A 21,327-nucleotide genomic window follows, 5' to 3' on the forward strand; every position below is an offset into this window, starting at 1 on the left:
CCCATTTAATACAAGATGTACTCAAAGGCAATAAGCTATCAGATGTACACTACTAAGAATCGGTACATGGGTGATGTCATCAAAAAGTTCTAACTAAACAATCCAAATGTGTCATTATACATTTTTTAGTGGTAGCAAGGCTCTGTTACTAGAGAGACAGGGGTCCTGGATAGTTCTCCTCTGACTGATGTTGTAGTAAGGAAAGCGGTGGTGTTATGGGCCAGTGCTTAGCAAGGAACACTCTGACATCTTAAATTAAACTTAATTCACATTCCCCCCCCCCCCCCCCGCCAAAAAATGCTGCTTGTAAGCAACCAGGAGTAGGAGGCATGTCACTTCCCCTTTTCTCTGACTTTCCCACCTCTCTTCTATCCTCCTACAGCTGTTCTCATACCTCACAGATGTTAACCCAGTGGTGAAGAACAAATAGATTGAAGGAGTCAGAAAGAAGAGTTTCATCATCTCAGGTTTGTGGTTTTACCTACTGGACTGCCTGCATAGGTTGTTCTGTCTGGGCAGCGTAGAGGAGAAGCTGTAGAAGTGCCTTAATCTCAGTCTATGGGATTTATTGGCCCATCAGAGGAACCTGGCATCATAAGCCTGCAAGGGGGGTGAGGGAAGTTTATCCTTCCTTGCACAGTCTCTGTCTCCCAGTCTCAGGGATTAAACAGGGGGCAAAGGTGGGGGATGAGGGGAGAGCCCAGGCCCACCCTCTACTCCAGGCTCCAGCCCAGGGATCCTAATAGTATCAGCTATGGTAGCTGACCTTTTAGAAACATGACACGTACAATTCCCTGGGCTACTTCCCCCACAGCAGCCCTCACTTCCTTAAGCTCCACTTCACCCTTACCTCAGGGCCTCCTTCCTTGTGCCTGATATGGTGTGTACTACTCAGCCTCTCCAACAGCACAACTTCTTCCCACAGCTCCTGACATGCACACTCACCTGACTAACTGGGAGGCTTTTAACTAGTTTCAGCCAGCCCCTGATTGGCTTCAGGTGTCCCAATCAAACATAGCATTGTCCCTGCCTTCTGGAAAGTTCTTAATGGGCCCCAGGTGTCTTACTTGACCTGGAGCAGCTTCCATTTCACTTAACCTGGTACCAGGGATTTATTTAGCCTGGAGCTAATATATCTATCTCCCACTACTTTTCTATAGCCATCTGGCCTTGCCCCGTCACATTACCTAATAGATGTTAGTAACAGAAAAACACCTGTGATGAATGGTTTTAAATTATTTTCAGCATTCAGTCCCTGAAATGACCTTGTCTTTGATTGTATCCTGTGAAACAGCCTCTAACCAGCCATACACTCTATATACTATACCTCCTATTTTCACAACATATACTGCATAATTAAAATATATAACATTGGTTAATACATTTAAGTAGCTGATGCAGCAATTGGTGTATACATACTACAATAGATATGGACATTAAAGGAATTTGAATACTCTATCAATAATACTCAGTTATTGAAGAGGCTACAATGAACCTTCGAAAAATATTGAGGAGTCCTTGTGGCACCTTAGAGACTAACAAATTTATTTGGGCATAAGCTTTTGTGGGCTACAACCCACTTCATCAACCGAGGGAAAATTACTTTTTGTAGTGACCCATCCACTCCCAGTCTTTATTCAGACCTAATTTGATGGTTTCCAGTTTGCAAATTAATCCAGTTCTGCAGTTTCTTGATCACTACAAAAAGTAATTTTCCCTCTGCTAATACTCACAGCTTCTTGTCAACTGTTGGAAATGGGCGACGTCCACTTTGATTGCATTGGTTTTAGCCCACAAAAGCTTATGCCCTAATAAATTTGTTAGTCTCTAAGCTGGGACTCATCGATATTTTTGCTGATACAGACTAACACAGCTACTACTCTGAAACCTTAGAAAAATATATTTAGCTAGATCTCTTATCTGCATAGACAATGAGAGTTTGTTTATTTGGAGATTTAAGATGTAATATGAACTCAGCAACTGCTAATGGGAGGTCAGTTTTTTTTAAACACGGAGATTAGTATAAACGTCTATTCTAAACATGCTTAATACTAGCTTTATACTTGTTTGCCAATTTTTCTTTTCTAAAATCTCGTCTACTTTGCGAACACAATTGCTTGCCCTGCTAATGCCTGCTAATCAGGACTTCCATCTAATACTTTGTTTCCATTCTGGGGAAGCTCGTGTTAATTTATTTATTGTTACATAAGAATGGCCATAGTAGGCCAGACCAAAAGTCCATCAAGCCCAATATCCTGTCCTCTGACAGTGGCCAATGGCAGGTGCCCCAAAGGGAATGAACAGACAGGTTATCAAGTGATCCATACCCTGTCACCCAATCCCAGCTTCTGGCAAACAGAGGCTAGGGACATCATTCCTGCCCATCCTGGCTAATAGCCATTGATGGACCAATCTTCCATGAATTTATCTAGCTCCCTTTTGAACCCCATTATAGTATTGGGCTTCACAACACCCTCTGCCAAGGAGTTCCAGAGGCTGACAGTGCATTGCATGAAAAAAATACTGTGTTTGTTTTAAACCTGCTACCTATTCATTTAATTTGGTGGCCCCTTATTCTTGTATTATGAGGAGGAGTAAATAACACTTCCTTATTAACTTTCTCTTTACCACTAATGATTATAGACCTGTTTCATATCCCCCCTTAGTCGCCTCTTTTCCAAACTGAAAAGTCCCAGTCTTATTAATCTCTCCTCATATGGAAGCCATTCTATACCCCTAATAATTTTTGTTGCCCTTTTCTGAACCTTTTCCAATTCCAATATATCTTTTTTGAGATACATGCAGTATTCAAGATGTGGGCGTACCATGGATTTATATAGAAGCAATATGATATTTTCTGTCTTATTATCTATCCCTTTCTTGAGGATTCCCAACATTCTGTTCACTTTTTGTGACTGCCACTGCACTTTGAGTGGATGATTTGAGAACAATCCACAGTGACTCCAAGATCTCTTTCTTGAGGGGTAATATAGACCCCATCTAATTTAGACCCCATCATTGTATATGTATAGTTTGAATTATGTTTTCCATTTACATTCAATTAATTATAAAGGTCAAAGCACTTTTAGCAATAAGGAAGTAATTAAACACTGGGGGAAGAAAAGATACCATCATTTTATAATATGGTATTAATAGATTTGTTCTGGGACAGCCTTCATGCTGACCTCAAGTCTCCTGTGAAATATTGTAAGGTTTCTGGGGATGTATCATGCACCCATCTAGTCTCACTGTACATGAAGTTTTAGGGTAATTATTTTCACATTTAGTTAAGTTCATGTATTTCAGTAAATAACATTTTATATTATGTCTAAATTACTCAGACTAATCTGAGCATATGCTTTTGTGAGCTACAGCTCACTTCTCACAAAAGCTTATGCTCAAATAAATGTTAGTCTCTAAGGTGCCACAAGCTTTTTGCGGATACAGACAAACATGGCTGCTACTCTGAAATCAGACTAATTGGACGTGGTATACAAAAAACTTCTCTTAAGTGTGGTGACTGTCACTAACACATTAACTGGCAAAACTCACTTGAACATTACAATGAAAGAGAGAAACAGGATTAAGAATGACCCAAACCTGAGCCAAATGTCAGGAAACCTTGACATTAACAGAGACAAGGAAGCATTCTTTGTTATTAATACACTTGACACAGGCAGCAAGAGCACAATGCAGTGTGATCAAAGAGAGCTTACTACTACCACCTCTCAGCAAGTAGCTGAATTTTTGAACATGCGCCTGCTCTCTTTGATGGAGACAGGAAAAACCAAGAGCAGGCAGAATTCTTCACAGAAACTAAACATCTGAGACTTATATTAAGTATAGACAACATACATCAGGTTGTGGAAGCCCTTCTATAGCAAATTTTCATTTGTTTACGCCAGCAGAAACCACAGCTCCTGGATGAAATCGCTTGTTTCACAACCAGAATGGAAATGCCACCACCTCCCTGGATATAGAAGGAAGGAAAAACACACCTTTAAATTAAAGAAGGCAAAATCTAATTTGCCACATTTGCTTCATCTGCTTATAATACAGCTATTAAAGTTTCAATTTTTTCCCCACAACACAAAAAACCACAGGTCATCAAATGAAATTAATAGGCAGAGGTTTAATACAAAAAAAGAAGGGTTTCTGTGTTTTTTAAACAAACAATGCACAATTAACCTGTGGAATTCATTGCCCTGGGATGCTGCGAAGGTCATATTAGGTACAGAAAAGAACTAGATAAGTTCATGAAGGAAAGGTCCATTATTGACTATTAGGCAAGATGGTCTGGGATGTAACTCTATGCTTCAGGTGACCCTAAACCTCTGACTAACAGGAGGGAAAGACTGGGGTGGATCTCTCCAAATTGTCCTGTTGTGTACAATCTCCCAGGAGCTCTGGTACTGGACACTATCAGAGACAGGATATGTGGCTAGATGAACCATTGGTCTGATGCAGTATGGCTGTTGTGTTCTTGCTCTCTGGAAAAGTGATTCACTTCCACGGCCATTTGGCTTGAGGCAGGCAGCTTATTTGTACTGCAATTAAAACTAAGGGCCACACTGAGGAAAAGTACCTTATTGATTGACCCCAATAACCTTTGAAAAAAGTCAGAATAGGCTTTTGTCCAGGAGAATAGGTGTACATAGCACTACATAAAAGGGCAATGGGCTTAAACTTAAAAAAAAATGCTCAACTTCTTCATTAATTGAATTGGTTTTCCCCATACAAAAGTTAGGTTAGTGTTGACACAGTTCCTGGTTATTTGATCATAGAGTGATACAGTAAGGCTGCAACTGAGTATGTTACAAGCTTGATCTTGACACCATCTCCCTTCTCTGCAAATCTAAAAGAGAGAGTTGGATTGGGATAGACTTTTGGTAGAGTAGGAAAAATTAAAAGTGATTTAGACAACACCCACTAATGTTTTTTCCAGTTTCAAGAGTAACTTTTGCCACTTAGTCAATCCCTCCCCCACCAATCCTCAATAAAGCCTTCCCAAAACCCCTTCCCCTCAATCCAAAAAAAGAGAAGGGGGGGACAAAAAAAAGTTTACTAGACTCTCCCAGCTGAGATCTTGTACGCAGAGCCAAAATATAGCTATAAAAGTGAAATATCATGAAGTTTTGTATGTGTGGTCAGGTATAGTATGAGTCCTAGGCTGCCCTTTAAAAAAAAAAAAACAAAAAAAAAACACACTATTTCCATTTTTTTTTTTAAAAAAGACTTTGGCCCCTGCAGAAATAGAGCTCCAAACACAACCTGATCTCAGAGAGGCTTGTCACTATGAAAAGAATTTTCTTCCCCATCCCAAGCAATAGATATGCTAATGAGTCAGTGAAGCCAGGGGGTCTCTCGACATCTCAGTTGTTCTCATTGTTCTCATTGCTTACTTGATCTGTATATTGAACACACATTAAATTGACTCCCATGTCCTAATCTGAGACACCAGCTCTCATCCTCCTTTATTTCAATTGGGTTTCCTCACTGCTAGGAAAGAAAAGATGCTATTATACTTCAACAGAGCATTCACTTTTAAGTGGAATGGAATGGTATAAATCTTCAGTATCATCCATGAGGGAAGCAGGCAGCAGCAGAATCTTCCCATCATCAGTTGGAGCAAAGCAATTAGTGAAATCCATACACAGATTTCCCTTCTCCCCCACCATAATGGGTTAAGGTAGCAAAAATACCACATCAACAGCTACAGGGAGTACACAGTGTTAACTTCTGCCCCTGCTAATAAGAATACCTTTGGATCCAAAAAAGGGATGGAAATAAAGGAACCACCAAGATGGAAAAAATATCATGGAACCCATGGACTCATGTGCATTGTTGACATTGCTTGTACAGGGAGTTATGAGGCACAGAGACCAGTAGCATTGCAGTAGCAGTTTAGGCATGATTTCCTATATTTCCTTAAAGAATCTCCCTGAATAAAGGGCAGACCTGGTCCTGCAAAGCATATCAAATCAGAGGATCTTACAGCCCAAGGCAGGTTATGTAAAATTATTTTCTTTTACCAGTTTTAAATGTTGCCTTTCTTTTCTAAGTCAAGTGTCTCTTTTCTCCGAACTGATTTTACTGTATTTCTTAAATAGGACTTCTTGGTGGGGATTAAAAGTGGACCAAACATAATATTAGCATGTATTACCCCTTTGAATCGTATTTAATACTTTCATTATATAACTGCCTTTTTAAAGACAATAGGACATTTTATTCATTGTAAGAGGAGGTTACTCACCTTGTGTAGTAACTGACATTCTTCGAGATGAGCGTCCCTGTGGGTACTCAACTTCAGGTCAAGATGCGTCCTAGCGCCTTCGATCGGAGATTTCTACAGCAGTACCCCTAAGGGCTGCGCACATGCTGCGCCTGCCTCTTGAGCTGTCAGTGTTTGACTAGCACGTGCATAGCCCAGGCTCCTTCCAAAGTAGAGGGGAGGAGGGCGAGTAGTCGGAGCACCCACGGGGGCACTCATCTCGAAGAACGTCAGTTACTGCACGGGGTAAGTAACCTCCTCCTCTTCAAGAGATGTCCCTGTGGGTGCTCCACTTCAGGTGACTGAAAAGGAGTATTCCTTAGAATGGCTGGGACTTCGGATGAGGCAAGAAGGCTGTCATGAAAATAAAGGGAAGAGTAACCACCTTTCTGTAAACAGTGCTATAAAATCCCTCCTGGCCAGAGGCAAAACCCTTTCACCTGTAAAGGGTTAAGAAGTTAAGATGACCTCGCTGGTACTTGACCAAAATGACCAATGAGGAGACAAGATACTTTCAAATCAGGAGCGGGGGAAAAACAAACGGAATGTCTGTCTGTGTGATGCTTTTGCCAGGAACAGATCAGGAATGCAGTTTCAGAACTTCTGTTAGATAGTAAGTAATCTAGCTAGAAATGCGTTAGATTTCCTTTTGTTTAATGGCTGGTAAAATAAGCTGTGCTGGATGGAATGTATATTCCTGTTTTTGTGTCTTTTTGTAAATTAAGGTTTTGCCTAGAGGGATTCTCTACGTTTTGAATTTGATTACCTGAAAGGTATTTACCATCCTGATTTTTACAGAGGTGATTCTTTTACCTTTCCTTTAATTAAAATTCTTCTTTTAAGAACCTGATTGATTTTTCATTGTTCTTAAGATCTAAGGGTTTGGGTGTGTGTTCACTGGTACAAATAGGTGAGGATTTTTTTTTAATCAAGCCTTCCCCAGGAAAGGGGGTGTAGTGCTCAGGAGGATATTGGGGGAGGGGGAGAGAAGACGTTTCCAAGTAGGCACTTCCCCTATTCTTTGTGTAACATTTTGGTGGTGGCAGCGTTTAACCTAAACTGGTAAGAATAAGCTTAGGGGGTCTTTCATGCATATCTGTACCCTAGAGTCGGAGTAGGGAAGGAACCTTGACAAAGGCTGTTGACAAGACAGCTCTACCAAATCTGGTGTCAGACGCTGCAGTGTGGATGAAAGCGTAGTGACTGGCGAAAGTAGGCTTCGATACCCAGGTAGCTGCCTTGCATATGTCAGGCCGTGGAACATTACGGAGAAGGGCCGTGGAGGTGGAGACATCTCTGGTAGAGTGTGTTCTAACTGATGTAGAAGGCTGTATTTGCCTGAGTTGGTAACAAAGACATACGCAGTCAGCAATCCATTTGGAAAGTTTGCGTGTAGAGATAGCATTTCCTTGTGAGCGTGGAGTAGTAGAGACAAAAAGTCTGGGGGTTTTCCTAAACTGTTTTATTTTATCCAGGTAAAAGGATAATGCTCTGCGAACATCAAGAGTGTGCACTGTTGATTCAAAGGTATTAGCATGAGGTTTGGGAAAAATGTTGGGAGGTGTATAGGTTCATTGAGGTGAAAGGGAGTGTATCTTAAGGAAGAACCTTGGATGCGTGTGGAGTGTGACCTTATTGCGGAAGAACGTGGTATACAGAGGGTCTGCCATAAGCACCCCCATTTCTCCTACTCATCTGGCAGTCACGATTGCTATGAGGAAGGCAGTCTTCATGGATAGGTGGAGAAGGGAGCAGGTAGCCATCAGTTCAAAGGGTGTATTCATCAGGGCTTTGAGGACTAGGTGTAAATCCCAAGGTGTAGCAGGTGGTTTCACATCTGGGTATAACATTTGGATACCCTTCAGGAACCTTTTGGTGACTGGATGGGCAAAGTTACGTTGTCAATCTTATGGTGGAAGGCAGTGATTGCCACGAGGTGGACCTTGAGTGAGCTCGTAGAGAGGCCAATGTTTTAAGGTGTAACAGGTAATCCAGTATCAGTGGGAGTGAAGCAGAAACTGGAGAGGTCTGCTTGTTAGCGCACCAAGATGTGAACCATTTCCATTTATGCAGGTAGTGCGCATGTTGTGCGTTCTGCTGCATAGCAAGACAGTACGTACTTTGTCCGAACATGTTAACTCCACATTAGAGAACTATTGATCAGCCAGGTCCTCAGGTGAAGACGGTGTACATTGGGGGAAATAGCTGTCCCCTGCATTATGATAGGAGGTTGCTGAGAGGGGAAAGGGGAATGGGTGGCTTGACTGACATGTGCAGAATGGTACCATATGTACCAAGGGGTACCATAGCTGTCTGGGCCACGCTGGGGCTATGAGAATGATGTTGGCTCTGTCTGTTCGTATCTTCTGAATTACTGTGCAATAGAGGCACTGGTGGGAACGTATACATGAGAGTTTCGGTCCAAGGGAGCACAAAGGCATTTCCCCGTGAGTGTTTCCTCAGGCCTGCTTTGGAGCAGAATGTCAGGCATTTCTTGTTTGTTGCTGTGGCAAATAGATCCAGTTAGGGATAGCCCCAGGTCTGGAAAATATTGGAAAGAATGGTGTTGTTGAGTTCCCACTTGTGCTGTAAGGGGAACAATCAGCTGAGCTCGTCTGTGGTGGTATTCTGAGAACCTGGCAGGTATGAGGTGGAGATATGGATATTGTGTTGAAGGCACCAGTTCCAAAGTTTTACAGCCTCTGTGCAAAGGGAGTGCAACCGGGGTCCCCCCCCACTCCCCCGTCCATTGACGTAAAACATGCACGCAATGTTGTCGGTCATGATTCAAATTCGGTCATTTTGGATGATGGCAAGAAAATGGAGGCAAGCATTGCGTATGGCCTGGCGCTCTAGCAAATTTATTTGAAGCTTGGTTTCTGAAGTGGCCTAGAGACCCTGAGTGGTGAGGTGGCCGATGTGTGCTCCCCATCCTGTGAGGGTGCATCTGTGGTGATGGTAATTGAAGGGGGATCTTGTCAGAAGGGAATCCCGGTGCAGAGGTTGATGGGAGAAGTGCACCAGAGAAGTGAGTCCTTGAATTTCTGGAGCATAGTTAGTAACCTGTTTGTTTGTTTGTGCTTGTTTGGTTTGTATACCGTGGCTAGCTAATCCTGAAGGCATCACATGTACAGGTGAGCGTGTGTGACCACAAATGTGCAAGCAGCCATATGTCTTAAGAGCTGTAGGGAGACTCGGACTGTAGTCTGTGCTGGCACGTATCTGGGTAATAAGGATGCCCATTGTGTGGAATCTGTCCTGGGGGAGAGATGCAAGACCTGTGGTGGAATCGAGGTGGGTGCCGATAAAGTCGATTTGTTGGGTAGGTTGTAAGGTAGATTTGTTTTTGTTTATTTGCAGGCCCAAGGTGCAGAAGCAGTGAAGGGTTGCAAGAGTTGTGTGGTTCGCTTCTAACTGAGTAGGAGACTTGAGAAGATAATCGTTCAGGAAAGGAAATATGAGGATTCCTTTTTTCCTGAGATGTGCTATTACAACTGCTAGCAGATTGAGAAGATACATGGTGCAATGGAGGGGACAAATGGGAGGACTCTGTATTGGTAGTGTTGAGCTCCCACAGCAAACCTGAGGAAACGCTGATGAGCAGGGTGGATAGAGACATGGAAATATGCATCTTGGAGGTCGAGAGTTGAAAACCAATCTCCTTGCTCCAGCATCCGAATCATTGGGAGAGTAACCATCCGGAATTTCTGTTCCTTGACAAACTTGTTCAACCGTAGAAGATTGGGGATAGGGCTCCAACTGCCATTTTTCTTTTCTGTCATGAAATAGTGGGAGTAAAAACTTTCCCTCTGTGTTGTGGGGGTACCTCCTCTATTGCTCTGAGATGTATGAGATGTTGTACCTCCTGACAGAGCAATTGTTCGTGAGAGGGGTCCGTGAAGAGGGATGGGGTTGGAGGGTGGGGTGGGAGGTAAGGAGAGGAAGAGGATGGCATAACCCAATCTGATAATTTCCAGGACCCATCTGTCCGTGGTGACTGTTTTCCAGTTGCCCAGAAACGGACGCAAACGGTGTCCAAAAAAAAAATGTTTGGTTGGAGAAGGTGCTAGAGAGGGTGCGAGGTTTTCTATACCCTCAACCAAGACTTCAAATTTGTTCATTTGGGTTAGGAGGGTGGGTCGCCGTTGTTTGTGGAGGGCGACGTCGTTGGTCCCTGGGCCTGTGGTGGTGGTGGTGTTGTTGCATATTATAGTGTCTGAAAGTTGGATGCTGCACAAAGGTATGGTAACGCAGCCGTTGGTATGGCTGATATCTATATTGTCTCTTCTTTGAGGCAGGCATTCAGATGCCTAAGGATCGGAGCGTGGCACGGGAGTCCTTCATGCAGTGAAGGACCTCATTGGTTGTAGAGGTGAAGAGCTTGTCTCCATCGAAAGGGAGATCTTCGACCGTATTCTGTATCTCCTTTGGAAAGGAGGAGGAAGCAAGTCATGAGGCCCGCCGCATGACGATGCTTATGGATCTGGCCGCTGCATCTGCAGCATCGAGGGCGGCTTGAAGAGCTGTGCAGGAGATCAATTGGCCCTCAGACACCACTGCTTTAAATTGTCGTTTACCCTCCGACATCAATAAATTGCATTACATTAGCATAATTTTTGTGGTCATATTTTGCTAAGAGCGCCGCATAGTTCACTACTCTTCTCTAAATTGCAAAGTGGAAGAAGAATACACTTTGCGGCCAAAGGAGTCCAGTCTCTTGTTATCTTTGTCTGAAGGAGAGGAGCGGAAGTGTTGGTATTTGTTTTTCTGATTGGCCGCATCAGGCATTAGCAAATTAGGTGAGGGGTTCGTAAATAGAAACTCAGAACCCTTAGGTGGGACAAAATATTTCCGGTCCAATTTCTTGCTAGTGGGTGTTATTGTAGCTGGGGTCTGCCAAATAGTTTTTAGCAGGTTCCATAATGGCCCCATTAATTGGTGGGGCTATTTTGGAGGAGGTCGTAGCTTGCAGGATGTCAGTAAGCTCGTGGTGTGTTTCAGGTACCTCCTCCAGGGTAATCTTGAGCTCTTCTTCTGCTCTCTGAAACAACTCTTGAAAGTGAGCAAGCTCATCAGTAGTGGGAGGTGGTGGGGAAAAATGGCATCTTGTGGTGTTATCACCATAGAAGAGGCGTGTGGGGCAGTGTCCTCTGTACGAGTGGTGACCACTTCAGGTCTTATCTGGGTTTCAGTGTAAGCAGGCAGTGGGGAGGGTCTGACAGCTTTCCTCTGGGCAGTCTGCGGAAGACCTGAGTGTGGTGTGGTGTAGGTCCATGGACCCCAGTGTGGCCATTGCTCCAGTGGGGCATAGGTGGTTCCATCCAGGGATTGCCATACCAGTGTGGATAGCCTTGAGAATATGAATATCGTGCTGTAATGCATCTCCCTGTTGTAGGTAACTGAATCTGGAGAGAGTATTGAGAGTAAAACATCTGGTCATCATATTCCTCTTCCTCCCAAACTTCATTGGAGGGGCTTGAAGTGGTAGGGGAGTACTGAAGGTAAGGTGCTAAAGGTCTCAGTGATAGACCGGTGCCAAGAAGAGGAGAGTCAGGAGCAAGGGACACCCTTAATTCCTCTGGCTGTAAAAACTGCGGTGGAGCTGACTGACCAGGAGTTGACGCCTGTGTAGCTGGTGGAGGCAGAGTCTGCTGGGGCATTTGCTGGTGCACTGAAGGGTGTCCCGGGGTCGCAAGCTGGCTCTGTGGAGTAGGAGCCCCTGAGGTAGGCACTGCAAGGGAGGCTGGAGACCTCAGGAGGCTCAGTGCTGAGAGTGGCAGCTGCAAAAGCAGCGCCGCAAGATCAAAGGACAGTGCCGCAGCTGCCGCTTGTACTGTCAGCATCGTTGCAGCTCTGCACACTCTATTGACAGAGGTGGCCAAAGGAGAGCTGAAAGAGGCGGGCAACTGAAAGCCCTGAGCCTTGGCACTGTGTAGTGAGGCAGCCAACTCATGGTGGGTCTGAGGTGCCTGCCGTGTGGAAGATGCTGAGCCGCGGAGCCAGAGTTACCGGAGACAGGAAAGCCGATTTTAACTTTTTCCCCAGGAATGGCTCCTGAGGGGAGAGGAAACTGGCCACTTTTTTTGCTTTTGTTTTGCCTTTGGAGGGTGTCACAGGGGTTTGCTGGCCAGGATCAGACGCAGGTTTGAGGGAGTTTTCCAGGAGTAGCATTTTAAGTCTGAGCTCTCTATCCTTGCGGGTCCGTGCTTTCAATTTGTTGCAGTGGATGCATTTTGGGGGTAAACGAGACTCCCACGAACAGCATATGCACTGTGAATGCCTGTCCGAGATGGGGATGGCATCCTTATAGGAGGTGCCTCTCTTGAAGTCCAGGGAGCCAGGCATGTCCAAAACCATGGAAGTGTTTTTCCCCCCCCCTCGCTAAGAAATAAATGTAACAGTTAATGTAACTCTAATGACTGAAACTATCTAACTAAACTGAGAAACAAACTAATTAGCTAACATCAAAGAGCACTGCTGAACTCCGTCTCTAGCCGGGGACAGTAGAGAAGGAACTGAGGAGCCCAGGCTGTGCATGTGCTGTTCAAACACTGACAGCTTGAGAGAGGTACTGCTGTAGAAATCTCTGATCGAAGGTACTGGGACGCACCTTGACCTGAAGAGGAGCACCTACAGGGACTTCTCTCGAAGAAGAATCGATGTGCTTTGAACACAGTTTTCCTCCAAAAAAATGAGGAAGGTTTTAAAATAAGCACAATCTATTAATAAAGAAAAGACAATTTCATGAAACACACACACACTTTAGATTGAAGGGGAAAGAAATGGGGGGCGGTGAGGGAAGAGAAATTCTCCCTATGTTAGTGGCAGAATCATGTCTGACTTATTCGAAACCAGACTGAGCAAAATCAGTTCAGATTATACCATCAGATTATACTATCAGGTAGTCAAATAGAATAGAAGACCTGTAAATTTGTTGTGCAATATCAAACCACTTTAACAATGCATCACCATATGTTAGAATACAAACACCTTCCTCTCTCACTTTGAGATTTAAAGCAGTGTTATCATTTCACTAGCAGAGCTAGTGAAATCAATAAGAGTAATTGCAATGCTAGTTTTCCCATGGTCTGGACTGAGGTCATTGCTGAAATTTTGTTTTTAAAACTCTGGTATTAAGTTTTCCCATGCATTTAGTTCTCTTATATGGTTAAGTCACCTCCCAAATCAGTCTCTCCTACTGGTCAAGAAACACCTCCGCAAACTTACCAAAGTGTAGGTTTAAAGGTTTACAACTAAAACTGTGGAATAAAACACATCTCCAGAAATATTATCTCCTGAAATCAAATGGTGAACTTCCTTGTTGTAAGTTTGATGTACATGGTCAAGAAGCCAAGATTTCAAGTACTATCCTACCCAAAACAGTCACATTACCAAATGATAGGGCTACAAAATACCACCTGAAGAAAGTATGCCAAAATAAAAATGGGAATATTTATTATCTTTTCTACTAAAGCAATGCAGATCTTTTGAGATTACACATTGGTCTTTGCAAGTGGTTTACAGCTAAATTCATACTTTTCAACTCTGTAAAAAATTAGTCAAAGTTCATAAAAACAAAGACACGGGGGAAGTTGGTGAAGAGTCAGAGACCATAACAATTGTTAATGGTGATGAACAGAGAAAGTCAAACTGTTATTTTAAAATTCCCACATTCTCTGCATCATTAGAAATCCAAGTCCATTAACATGGAATAAGGTGTAAATATTTTCATTAGGAAGAGCTTAAAATATTTGGGTACATTATTTGCACATTTTCAGATCTATAACAATGGCGATTCTACTTCCCAATAAGCTATGAGGAATTGATCAGATACAACCGTTAAATAATGGAATTTGATCAAGAGACTCTAAACATTACTTAGTAGGTACTACATGCACATGATGCAAGGGGAGGAGATTTATAGACCCGTACATACGATACAAGACAAACTGTTAGAATTGCCAAACGTGCGCTGGACAAATTTAAAGTTTATGGAAAAGTCTTGTAGGCTTGTTTCATGAAAACAAGATCAGAAGCACATTATTGTATACATTTTTCGTCCAAAATTATCTTCACTTGGCCTCCTGAGCTTTCTTGGCATTCTGTTTTTCTTTTGCCTAAAAGGTAAAAATAGAGAGCATGTTATACTACGATGAGAATACTGCCTACTTTTGTCTGCAACTCAAAATATATATGACTGTCCATTACCTCCTGGAATGGACAGTAAAATATCAATTGTGCTCTAACAAAAGCCACTTTTAAACATAATTTGGATGCTTGTCAAATGCCGCACATGCAGTACTAAACCTTAATATCTCTGGGCATACACTTATATAACACAAAACAGGTTAAAGACCTCTTGACTACTTGTGGAAAAATCAGAAAAATTACACTACTTAAAAACAGTTTAATCTTAAGTTTCTAAGGAGAGATATCCAACAATAAGATTTTTATTACTCTGAAGATCATCTGTTCATGCTGTTTATTCTTCACCCGACAGTTGACGAGTTCTGAAGCAACAAACATATTTTTACCCAATATTTTGCTTCATCATCAAGAAGCACAGGAGGAAGAAAAATACAGAAACTAAGGGCGACGTTATTTGCAAATAAAATTTCTTGCTCAGTTTTCCAAGTGTTAAATGTCTACGTTCCACACAAATGGACGTAACTGTTTTGCAACAAAGTCTGGTACATCATTTTCATAACACTATGTAGTAAAATACTAATATGCAAATTTTGTTTTTAGCAATAGAAAACGTTGTGTTGAATAGTTATGTGAGAAGATCAGACAGGCAATCATTTACCTTAGGATACAAAAAAATCTGTCGTTAGAAAATGAAGAGGGATTTCTATTTTATCTTGTTATTCACCATATCATTTGCTGTGGTAGCTGCACATTAAACTAAGATCAGCAACAGAATTCTGAGAGGTGACTTTCTTCTTGAAGCGTATATATGGAGCTCTAAATCAAGCTAAAAACTTTTTTTAGACACAGATCACATTAATATGCCAAAAAGATACAATCAAGAAATTCTCACTTATCTCAATCATTCAAGTTTGAAGTAGTTTTCACATTAAATCTTACAAGCACCTGGTAACATTTAACTTGATGTCACATTACTTGACCTCTTCCCTTTATATACAAATTTTAAAGACCAAAATGATATTGAGAAAAAGGACTATTTACCTGTTCATATAGTAACTGTGGTTCTTTGTATAAAGGTGTGCATGCACCTAGTTCTGACTGCTGCTTGCTACTGAACTGGTTTGGCTCTAACTAAAGGACCTGAAGTAAAATTCTGTGCGTCCTGTTATGAATCCTCTAAGTCATCAAGTCTCCCCAGAAGTTCAGTAGTGAGACACAAACTCATAACATGTAATTTAATATAAAAAAAACATGCAATACTGTTGGTACCACAAGACTGTTAAATATATTTATATATTAATTCAAATAAAGAAAATTCAAAGCTGGCTTAATTTCTCTGGGTCACATTTAAACTACTAACCGTAAGGAAGTTCCTTCACATTTGCACCTGTACAGAGAGAGAAGTGAGGGCAACTACTTAAAGAGCCTTAAGAGCTTTTCTGTCTACATTTCACATGGTAAAAACATTAGACAAAACACTAGGAAGTGGCAGCGACCAAAATGCCTTCACCTCAAAACAGCTGTCCTAACGTCAACTGGTAAAGCAGTGATCTGCCCAAGCAACTGGGCTTCTAAACTCCATCCCACCCATGTCCCTCCCCAGCCCCAAAATGTTCAATTAAATGGAGATGCTTGTTAAGCTAAATAAATCGCTATTTATTTAATGTAAAGATCTATCATCAGGGATACATGTTATATTTACTGCACATGAGACACATATGCAAGCCAGTAACATGATAAAAACCCCGATTAAGTCAGCTGTTTGAATAACCTAGCATTTTAATGATCTTACCAGGGAGACAACTGAAACATTACAGACTTTATTTAAAGCTTAAATCAAAGCATGTTTAACAGTAAATCAAAACTATTAGTGGAAGAAGCATAGAAAGGAAACAGCAAAAGTTAGCAAATCAATAAAGTCAGGAAAGATCAAACAAAAGAAGGAGACATGTACAACATGATGGCCCTATGCAGCAATACAGCCACACATGGGTTGCCATCTAGTGTTCACAGATAAATAAAATCAGTTTTTACACAGTACAGTAACTCTTCTGTTCCTGAAAAATGACTTTAAGCAAAACAATGTTAAACTAATCCAATTTCCCCATAAGAATTAAGAGTAAATAGTGGGGGGTGGGGGGAAGGTTCCAGGGAATTTTTTTTTTTTTTTTTTGCCAGACAAAAGGCATTATATACATTTTAAACAAGCAATTTAACAAGGTATTAAACAGGCTGGCAGCTCCCTTATCAGCTCCCCTACAACCTCCCCCCAGCGCCTCCCACCCACCAGCATTGCCTACAGATCAGCACCTTCCCCCTGCTCCCTCCACCTCCTGCCCACGGAAGTCTTGTGGCATTCAGGAGGCTGGGGGGGGGGGGGGCAGCAAGGACGTGGCGCGCAGCTTCCCCATTCCCTCCCCTGCCTCCGGAAATCAGCTGGTTTGCAGTATTCAGGAGGCGGGGAAGCCTGCATGCTATGTCCTCGCTCCTCTCCCCTCCCTCCTGAACACCGCAAACCAGCTGATTGCTGCGGGCAGGAGGCAGGGGGAGCAGGGGGAAGGTGCTGATGTGCGGAGGTCTGCCAGCGAGCGGGAGGCGCTGGGGGCTGCCAATTGTGGACAAAGCAGGTGGCCAAATGATGTTATAGCTGAGCACTGCACAACTTTAAATGAGCATGTTCTGTAATGGAGCAGGGATGTAACATCGAAACAACGTTAAGCAAGAAGACGTTAAGTGGGGAGTTTACTGTATAGACTGGGTCCTATAATCTAATAAGACAAAAAAGATACACAGGCCTTGTGTGTGGATAAAGGTTTAGATTTCCCTGCACCCCTTGGGGAGATAAGTTTTAGGGTTTCTCTACACCAGAGTATATCATATGTCTCTCAGAGGTGTGAATAAGCCACCCACTAAGCATCGCAAGTTACACTGACCTAAGTGCCAGTGTGGACAGCGCTAGGTCAGTGCCACTGATACAGCTACTGCCCTCAGGGAGATGGTTTTATTATGCCAATGGGAGAGCTTTCTTCCATTGGCTGTGTCTTCACCAGATGCACTACAGTGTGCAGCTGCACGCATTTCTAGTGTAGACTAGCCCTTAGTAAGATTTCCTCATGCAACTTCAGCCAGCAGTCTGTGATTCTTTTTGCCCTCCACTTCACTAATATAGTCGTTATTGAAAGGCTTTTACAGCGTTAGGGGACTTTGGTTATCAGGGAAGATACTCTCTGGAGCTTTTGCTCATCAGAGTATGCACCGCCATCTTGGTAAGCACTCTGCATTTTCAAAATACAGGGCTGGAAGTGGGGGAGAGGAGAGGGAATCCCCATATATACTTGCCATTTAGCTGCACACAGCAAGTTTAACTAAATAAACCTCTTCCACTTAAGAATTCCAGTTTTAGAAGTGCGGCTACATTTCTGTTCAGGTAGAAAACATACAAAATACATGAATATCTATATATATATCTTGCTTCTTTAAAAAAGTCCTACAAGAAATGCTCACCTTCTCTACCAGTGGTATTAACTGTTGGTGTTCTGCTAAAGTTTTTAACAATTCCATGATGAAAGGCAGGTAGTTATGTTTTCTTCTAATATTTTCAATCTGAAAATTAATTGCAGACATTAATGGAAGTGCTATGTGTCAGACAAAAAGGATCCCTCTCCCCCATTATAAGAGTTCCCTTAAGGTTACACTCTCTTTTTGAGCCAGTTACCTAGTTCAGATAGTGAGGTTTAGAGCACTTCAGACAAGTCAATACAAACTTCGTGTAATGCATGGCATAAATCTAAACCCTCCTTAACACTCATCTGCCATGCCACCTACCAAAAAAACCACACTCAACCTGACAATGATTAGACAGCTAGCATATTGTAGCTCCTCCTTATCATGCTGACAAATACTGTTTAACTGTGCTCCCCATCTCTCATTTTATACTTCAACTATAAGCTCTTTAGAGCAGGAAATGTCTTTTTGTTATGTATTTGTACACTCCCTAGCGCAATGGGGTTCTCCTCCAGGACTGGTTCACTTAGACAAAATTGCAATACAAAAAGTAATTAGTAGTATTTATCAATTTTTGACACCACAGAGGAAAGATGCTTTACAGACATAAATCCTCCTAATACATCTCATAGTACTATGTAATTTAGCAAAGGCCTATATCTGCAGAACAGAAACAGAATTTAAGTTCTTATAGGTGGCAAAGGTTTCAATAAAAAAAAATTCTATCTTCAGGGAACTAGTAAACTAAGTTTCTCCGAAAGAAATTACTGTATCCTGTACAGATATGCACTTTAGTAAAAAAGCTTGAGGAGCATCTCCCTTGATGGTGACCTGCATATTTAAAATAATTTATTTTTTATCCTACCCTGCAAGGAGCAGAGAGATATTCATAGATATTAAAGATGGGAAAAATCATATATGGTTACCTAACTAACCCATTCTCTTTTTTCTTTAAACATTCCAAAGCATGTATTCTGTAGGTATAAAAAACAAACAAACAATGGAGCTAGCTGGCCATCACTTTGGAGAAACTAAAGCAAATAATTTTGAAGTTGCCTATTGGTTGTTTCTTTTATATCCCCTGAAATCATTGGTGACTGGCTCCAAATGTTGATCAAAAAAGGTAGGTCTACACTGCAACTAAAAGCATGTGGCTGGCCTGTGCCAGCTGACTCCGGTTCACGGGACTGTTTTAGTTGCTGGTGCAGATTTTCAGGCCTGAACCTAGGCTCTGGTGCCCTCTCACCTTGTAGAATACTAGAGACCGGACTGCAGCCCAATCCCAAATGTATGCATCACCAACTAAAACAGTCTGATCTTAAATCTGCTGTGGGTGTCGAATTGCACGGCAGACGTATCTCAAATCTTCCCCATTTTTCATTTCTCTGAATACAGTTAAATGCAATTATATTAATTCCTTATTTAAGAAAATGAGTCAGAATCTCAGTTAAACATGCCAATTTCTTCTGCACTTCATTCCATTTATCAAAAACTAGGAGCTGGACTTCAAAAAAGAAGAATAAAAATATGCTCTGCTAGTTTCTAAACAATGTACAATCTCACATCTGTATCGAATGTAAAGACCAAAAAACGAAAGCTGTTTCTATGCCATATTCAGGGATCACAGATATGTTCTGTTACAGAACAGCAAACAGCTAAGTACTTTCATTTTTCTGTAGTTCGTTGCCAATCCAGTACACACATCTGATCAGCTGGATATCAAATGTTCATTAATTTAAAACATACCCTTATAACAAAGAAAGGTGGAAAAGTTCATTAGAAGTATCAATCTTATAAAAGGGAGGGATACCTAAAATAAAATTTAAAAAAAATCACTATAGCAAAAAAGAACAAATTCTGAGAAATAAAAGAATGCCACAACAGAGCAGAATTATTGGTGACCATAGTTATAAGTTCTTGAGACACATGCAACTGTCTCTTTCCAAGAGTTCTATACTTCACTATTTACAAGAGCTTTTTGATGAACTTTTATATATACACATACTTGAACGGGAGGAGATGGCAGAATAGAGGAGGCTTTAGAGAATATGCATAAGAAAATGTGATTGTTATTATGATCCAATAAAAAGAGTAGATAAAAATATTAGTTTCCCAGGTAACTAAAAAGAAAGATGGTGAGTAAACAAACCAATAACTGAGGAGTAAGTTGACGCATGTGAATAATGTAGTGCAGTGCCTTGCTAATACCCTTTTAATTCCTTCATCCCTGATGTGAAGCAGCATGAGATTGGCCTCATTTCCAGGCCTCACATCAAGCTGGCTCTTCATTACAAACTTCCTGACAGTTTTACTATGAAAATAAAAAAGAAATACACGTACCTTGTATCTTTTTAGTTTTTGGTTCTCTTCTTCAATTAACATCTGATATTTTGCAACTTCTGACTGAATAGAACTTAACATATTACCACTCTCGTCTGTATCCATTGGCTCTTCCTTAAAGAAAGTAAAATGAATGCCACAAAGTTAGAATTTTATAAAAAAGTCTCGTCTGTACAGTGTTTATACTGCTATTACCTAAATTAAGATTTTAAGTTTTTTTTTTTTTTTTTTTTTTTTTTTTTAAGAACTGTGGTAGCAATATGCTACACCTATTTGCTAGCAACATGCTACACCTAATTCTATCTTAGTATGTTAATACTATCTGAGCATCTTCCATTTAAAAATCAACAACACAAAGTCCATAGCAGACTTCATAGTCTCTGGCACATCTCCCTTTGTGGAGTAAAAACACTGCCGGCGTTTTTCTTTTCTCCCCCCTCCCTCCCCTTTATGGGGCAGGAATGGAATGGTTAGTTGAAAAATAAATACTAACCAAGTTATTTTTTTTAAAACCCTTCTAAGCAAAAAGTGACAGTGGCATGAAACTATTGCATTATTTAATTATCATATCCTACCTCTGAAAGTTGCTGCTGTAGTTCTGCTATCTTTTGCTCATATATCATTTTTCTGTCAGACACAATGGCCATAAGGTTAAATCTTATCTCCCCTTCACTGTATCTAGAAGAAGAGAACATTGTAATTTTGAAAACTATCATTTGCACAGCAGCTCCAAATAAACAAACAAAAATCCACTATAGTTTCCTTAATTGTAAATAAATATATATATTTATATTTCACATTAGTTGTGAATATTGTTCCATTCTTATTGTGGAACAAAATGACATCATAGATGACTGCACTGAACTACGAACACTAAATATGCAATTAGTCCAATAGTACTTTTTACAGCCCCTGCGCCAGAGTTTATTTTCCCCACCTGAGCTTAAATGTTAATCTTGCTGCTTACATAATTTGACAATTAGTTAACTGCTTTTCAAAATATAAAACTTAAGTAACTGTCTTTCATAACTGAGATCACAAAACAAGTTGTGTTTCTAGTCCAG

At 41.3% G+C, this 21,327-nt stretch overlaps 1 protein-coding gene across 5 annotated transcripts in view; it reads right to left on the reverse strand.

Moving 5' to 3' along the window:
• Positions 1–13,701: 13,701 nt before the first annotated feature.
• The window catches only part of UCHL5 (ubiquitin C-terminal hydrolase L5), a 29,633-nt gene continuing 22,007 nt past the window's right edge, over positions 13,702–21,327 (reverse strand). For 3 of the 5 annotated variants that reach the window (XM_038414365.2, XM_038414366.2, XM_038414362.2), the window contains 4 exons: positions 20,839–20,941; positions 20,264–20,377; positions 17,924–18,022; positions 13,702–14,388 (listed from right to left, as the gene is read on the reverse strand). In XM_038414365.2, coding sequence (XP_038270293.1) covers positions 14,344–14,388; positions 17,924–18,022; positions 20,264–20,377; positions 20,839–20,941 — 361 coding nt within the window. In that variant the 3' untranslated portion in view covers positions 13,702–14,343. Of the gene's footprint in view, positions 14,389–15,779; positions 15,807–17,923; positions 18,023–20,263; positions 20,378–20,838; positions 20,942–21,327 lie in introns of all 5 variants that reach the window. The other 2 variants (XM_043491404.1, XM_043491406.1) reach the window with 2 other exon arrangements.

This window comes from Dermochelys coriacea, chromosome 8 (assembly GCF_009764565.3).
Source record: "Dermochelys coriacea isolate rDerCor1 chromosome 8, rDerCor1.pri.v4, whole genome shotgun sequence".
In the NCBI taxonomy this organism is placed as follows: domain Eukaryota; kingdom Metazoa; phylum Chordata; order Testudines; family Dermochelyidae; genus Dermochelys; species Dermochelys coriacea.